The sequence below is a fragment of the Hibiscus syriacus genome, unplaced genomic scaffold (genome assembly GCF_006381635.1).
Source record: "Hibiscus syriacus cultivar Baekdansim isolate YM2019G1 unplaced genomic scaffold, ASM638163v2 tig00013960_pilon, whole genome shotgun sequence".
Classification (NCBI taxonomy): domain Eukaryota; kingdom Viridiplantae; phylum Streptophyta; class Magnoliopsida; order Malvales; family Malvaceae; genus Hibiscus; species Hibiscus syriacus.
In genome coordinates, this window is record NW_024062312.1 from 1,039,685 (window position 1) to 1,045,669 (window position 5,985).

At 37.8% G+C, this 5,985-nt stretch overlaps 1 protein-coding gene across 1 annotated transcript; it reads left to right on the forward strand.

The window, feature by feature from the left end:
- On the forward strand, window positions 1–2,908 carry LOC120206584. Its single transcript, XM_039206193.1, has 11 exons — window positions 1–220; window positions 346–467; window positions 584–672; window positions 792–824; window positions 910–1,000; window positions 1,140–1,274; window positions 1,404–1,468; window positions 1,563–2,059; window positions 2,125–2,206; window positions 2,309–2,449; window positions 2,525–2,908. Exons 1-11 carry the CDS (start codon window positions 6–8, stop codon window positions 2,906–2,908), a joined length of 1,854 nt encoding a protein of 617 aa, XP_039062124.1. The 5' UTR covers window positions 1–5.
- Window positions 2,909–5,985: the final 3,077 nt, after the last annotated feature.

Sequence of the window (5,985 nt, forward strand, 5' to 3'; positions counted from 1 at the left end):
AAGCAATGGAACAAAAAGGTTTATTGTTGTCTGCGTTGGGTGTTGGGGTTGGGGTAGGGATGGGGCTCGGATTGGCCTCGGGTCAGAGCAGTTGGACCGGAGGCAGTTCGGCCGCATCGATCGGTCCCAATTTGGAGGATATGGAGAAAGAATTGATCCGCCAGATCGTAGATGGCCGAGAAAGTCCTGTCAGATTCGATGAGTTTCCCTATTATCTCAGGTACATCGGTGTCCGAATATAACGTCGGAGTCGAACACGGCTGTCTCGTGCATTGTTAACGTCGGAAAATCTAGTCTTGCCTTTGTTCTAACAATATGTTCATCCTTGTTGGTTATGTTTGGCAGTGAGCAGACTCGTGCATTGTTAACCAGCGCTGCCTATGTTCACTTGAGACATGCTGATGTCTCCAAGTACACAAGGAACCTTGCCCCTGCTAGCAAAGCCATCTTGCTCTCGGGACCTTCGGGTTCGTTATCCGAATCTTTTATTCTATTTTCCGATTATATACGTCGTAATTTTTCCGTATCGCATGCCGGTTTCGGAAATGTTGTAATCATTTTGTTTTCCATTGTTATCTTGAAGAGCTTTACCAGCAAATGCTTGCCAGAGCTTTAGCTCATTACTTCGAATCAAAGTTGCTGCTGTTGGATGTAACTGACTTTTCCTTAAAAGTGAGTATTTGCACATTTTTTATACCATTGCGGCTATGTTGCTCGTACTCTTCATATCCATGTTGATTACGTACTCGTATCTAGCATTCGTACCTGAGTATTTGGTTACCTATGTGCAGATTCAAAATAAATATGGAACTTCCAAGGAATCTGTAAGAGTTTTTTTCTTCTCCAATGGAACATAGAATTGGATCAATACTGCTTTTGATTTCTCTGATCTTCGATTCTTTCGTGCAGTGTTTCAAAAGATCTTCTTCGGAATCGACACTAGAGCTATTGTCTGGCCTGTTCAGTTCATTTTCACTCCTTCCACAAGAGCAACCTACAGGTACACTGCAAAATTCGTATGTTGCTTCGATTCTTCATTTTTCTTGAAGTATCTGAGTCTGACTTTCGTATATGTTCGTATTCGACACTTGTATCCGTTCCCGAGTAACATGGAATATCAACTATAACTTGTCTTGCAGGTACATTGAAGCGGCAAAGCAGTGGTGCGGATCTTGTAGCAAGGAGAAACGAAAGCCTTCCAAAGCTTCGTAGGAATGCCTCTGCATCAGACAATATAAATGCCCTTGCCTCTCACTCTTCTCCTGCAAATCCAGGTATGTCCTCGAGTTTTTCGATCAGCATATCGACATCCGACGCAGAACCATACCCGAAACTTATATCCGAGTCCAAGTAACATACGAGTCATACTCGTACTTCACGGTTGCTTTATTCTTCTTTTTTAGCTGCTGCTTCTCGAACAAGCGGTCTGTTTTTCGATGAGAAGTTGCTTATACAGGCTCTTTACAAGGTAGTAATATGTATGTGTGTGTATATATATGTATGAAGTTAACTTTTGTTTTGAAACAAATGATGAATCAACAGAAATTCTGGGATGACTGCAGGTGTTGGTTTTTGTGTCGAAAGCCGCTCCCATTGTGCTGTACCTTAGGGATGTTGACAAGCTCTTGTTTAGATCACAAAGGTTTTACAATTTCTTTCAACAAATGTTAAAGAAACTGTCTGGAAATGTGTTGATCCTCGGATCACGAGTCGTCGATCTCGGTAACGAAAACCAAGAGTTGGACGAGAGGCTTCACATCCTTTTCCCTTACAACATTGAGATCAGGCCACCGGACGACGAACGCCATCTTGTCAACTGGAAATATCTACTGGAAAAGGACATGAACATGATCCAAACTCAGGATAGTAAAAATCACATCATGGAGGTGCTCTGGGCTAACGATCTCGACTTCGATGATCTCAATTCGATCTGTGTTGCAGACACGGTGGCACTCAGCAGATACATAGAGGAAGTCGTGGTCTCGGCGATATCTTATCATTTGATGAACAACAAGGATTCCGAATACAGAAACGGAAAACTTATTATATCGTCAAAAAGGTCAGATTTGTTTCTCTTGCACGGTTTATGCTATACGATTTCTGATTCGGGTCACATTGATGCAGCTTGTCATATGGATTGAATTTATTCCAGGGGAAGTTTGGTGGTGATAAGTTAAAGCTGGAACCACAAACTGAAAGATCAAAGGTCTTATAATCTAGCTAGTTGTTTTCTAACAGCAAACACAAGGAATTACATGGTAGATTACAAAGCTCACCTCCATATCATGTTTACATTGAATATTTGTAGGAAGTTGCAAAATTTTCTGCAGTTATGAAGCCGGAATCGAAATCCAGAACCGGGACTGGGACCACCACTACGAGTACAACCACGATCACAAATCCAGAAAAGATTGACATTGAAATTTCTGCTCTAGCCGTGAAAGTTCCTGTGAGTTTGTGTTTGCTTTCATAGTAATGAATTCCTTTGGTGTACGGTTTTGTCATCCTTCATATCGATCTGCAGGAAGTTGTTCCAGACAACGAATTCGAAAAGCGAATAAGACCCGAGGTCATACCACCAAACGAGATCAATGTGACATTTGCCGATATCGGTGCCATGGATGACACGAAAGAATCTCTGCAAGAGCTAGTGATGCTTCCTCTACGAAGGCCAGACCTTTTCAAAGGTGGCCTTCTGAAGCCTTGCAGGGGTATACTGTTATTCGGTCCTCCCGGAACAGGGAAAACAATGCTAGCGAAAGCCATTGCTAGAGAAGCCGGTGCGAGCTTCATTAATGTATCGATGTCAACCATTGCTTCTAAATGGTTCGGAGAGGACGAGAAAAACGTCCGAGCGTTGTTCACATTGGCAGCCAAGGTCTCCCCTACTATCATATTTGTAGTGTAGACACCCGTTTTTGTCCGGGTCTTTTTTATTATTATTTATATATATTTATTATTATTTATTATTATTATTATTATTTATTATTATTATGTTTATTAATTACATATTACAATTTTTGTAGGCCACTAAGCCCAGATTACAGAAGGTCCATTCCCGGAGCCCAACTAGCTAAACCTAATGGCCCAGTACCCTGAACCAACCCATCAGATTAGGGTTTTAAACCCTAAAACAAATTAGGGTTTTAACCCTAATCCCCTAATGGCAGCCGCCGACTTCAACTCCTCAGCTTCCCAGCCATGAGCCAATCACCGAGCCACCAAGCCGAGATGTCCCGTCGCCACCGACTGTTCTCCTGCATGAATAGTGACCGAACATCCACCTACAGTGACACCTACAGTGACCAAATCAACCAAAAACCAAACCCCAAATTAAAATACCAATAAATCCCTAAATATTCAGGATTTATATCTTGCAAAATCAGAGAAAGCCATGGGCTATTCTAGACATCATCATCTCACCAAACGAAGCAAAAATCAACCACATGCAAAGCAAGATAAAAGGAAGGAAGCAAAGAGAATAGGGAGAGAGGCGGTGATAACAAAAAAAGAGAGAGGCATTCGGGTTCAGAGAAAGAGAAAAAAAGAAAACAAAAAAAAAACAGAAGATAGAAAAAAAAGAGAGATTCGAAACAAAAAAAAAGAGAACAGGGGAGGAGAGAATCTCACCGTGGGTTAGATACTAGTGGGGGGAACGTCAAAGGTCGCTGGAGTCGTTTTGCCGAGAGATAAACCTCGAAGATCTAGGGTCCTAGAGGTCTTTTTAGGGTAAAAGGAGTTGAGATCGGGGTTGAGAGTTGAGAGAGGAACGCTCTGGGGTTTTTTTAGCTTCCTCCGGCCGCCGCCGCCACCGCTTGCCACCACGAGCTCCGCCGTGGCTCCATCTCCTTGACGAGGAGAGGTTGAGAGATTTTAAATCTCTCTTTCCTCTCTGTTTTGGCTGAAGGCAAGCAAATGAGGAGAAGTGAGTGACCTAAGCCCGATTTTGGGCTTATATTATTCAACCAAAACGGCGCCGTTTCAGCAAGGGACCTTCAGCGTGTTTTATCTTGTGGGGTAACTACAGTTTAGGTCCCTCCTCGTATGTAATCTGTTATTTTGGTCATTAATAAAAATTATGATCTTTTACTTTGGGCATTTATCTTTCGATATTTATGATTTAGCCACTGAGTTCATGAATTTGAATATTTTCCTTGCTATTTCGAGTGGCCATGATATTTATGTTTCTTACATTTTAGTCACTGATTCTGTGTTATGTTTTTTTATGTTCGAATTTGGAAGCAATATTTGTAAATCAATCATTTTAGTCACTGGTAGCTTGTGTTGTGTATTTTTGTTGACATTTGAATCTGGTCATATCATTTCTAAATATTTTATTTTAGTCACTGCTTCACTTTTGGTTTAATTATTAGTCGGTCTTAATGTTTTGTTTTAATTCATTTTAGTCCTGTATTATGTCTTTTAAATGTTTATATATCTAGCTGTTAATTTCATGTAGTTTTCATTTTGGTCATCAAGTAATGATTTATATTTATTCTATTTTGGAGTTAATATTTTATACCTTTTTCATTTTGATCCCTATTTGATCACTAGTGTGCTTTGGGCAAATACTTTGTTTTGAGCCCTGATTTGTGATTTATTTCATCTTAGTCACTAATTTTATATATGGTGTATTTTCTTTGATGTTTTGATTTGGCCATGTCTTTTGTAGGATTTTTATTTTAATCATTGTTGGGCTTTTGGTTTAAGTATAGTTTGATCCTTTATCGTCCTGTTTATCTCATTTTGGTCACTAACAATATTTATGAGCTATTTTCATTTTTAACACCGGTATTATTTAATATGTGCAATTTGAACTATGGATTACTTTTTAGCCCTGTTAGTTTATGCTTTTACTAATTTAATCCATTATGTTTATGTATTTCTATTTTAGCCCTATTAATGTATGTTATGTCATTTTTGTGGATATTTGACTTTAGACCCAATGTTTGTAATAGTTTCGTTTTAGTCTCTGATTTCATATGATAGATATTTTGGTTGATGTTCGAATTTATCCCTGATATTTATGAATATTTTATTTTAGTCATTTATGTATGATTTTATTGTACTTGTTATTCGGTTATTTGTATTATGTAAATAATGTTTCATTTAATGTAAATATTTTATCTTGTATTTGCAATTACATTTGTTTATATTACGTTTTTATCCATGAAATAATTTTTGATTTTATTTTCAAGTACGTATGCGTAGAATGAGCGTGGAAAGTACCACTTGATCGAAGTGGTGTGATCCGGTACGGCATTTTAACGACATAGAAACTTGAAATAAGTCGAGTATATTTTGCTAATTAATTTGTTCAAACGATGCGATGTGTGTTATTTTAAGTAGTAATTTATTTTATTTTATGTAAATGTCAATTTCAAATTTTGCAGTTGTATTCAATTCACATTTTAGTTAATCAATTTATTTTGTTGTATGCAAACATCAATTTTATTTATATTCGATTCACATTTTATCAAGAGGGAAATATTCTTTATGGATGAGAAATAGTCGAGTTAGCTTTCCCGATGGAGGATTGCTAATTTCGAGATTTCTTTTCGAGTTAAAGAATTTTCTCTAATTATTTAATTCGAAGCAAATTAATCAACGTTCGATAAATAGATCATATTTTAACTTTATATTTGATTTATAATTTCCACCATTTACAACGATGTGTAAGCGACACAGTACCAATTTTGGGCGTTGTGGGGGGTGTTTACCCTTCCCCGCACGTAACCGACTCCCGAATCCATTTAAATGAATCTTTGGTAACGCAGACCGAATCTTGTCTTAAAAAATGATTTTTCTTAAAATTGTTTTAAAAGACGTTTTTAGGTATTCGACCTACCTAACCCAAAGGTTGATGGCGACTCTTTTTAATTTTATTCAAATCAATGCAAAATCACCCATTTTTTCCAAATTAAAGTCATAATTGTTTTTAAAAATAATATTTAATAGTTCCACCTAAAAAAATGGTTATGACAG

Bases quoted from the DNA above. Each gene is read 5' to 3' on its own strand.
- LOC120206584 (XM_039206193.1), top strand. From the start codon at position 6: ATGGAACAAAAAGGTTTATTGTTGTCTGCGTTGGGTGTTGGGGTTGGG. The intron at 1,275-1,403 runs GTATGTCCTCGA...CTTCTTTTTTAG, and splicing joins CTCTTCTCCTGCAAATCCAG to CTGCTGCTTCTCGAACAAGC. The intron at 1,469-1,562 runs GTAGTAATATGT...GGATGACTGCAG, and splicing joins TTATACAGGCTCTTTACAAG to GTGTTGGTTTTTGTGTCGAA.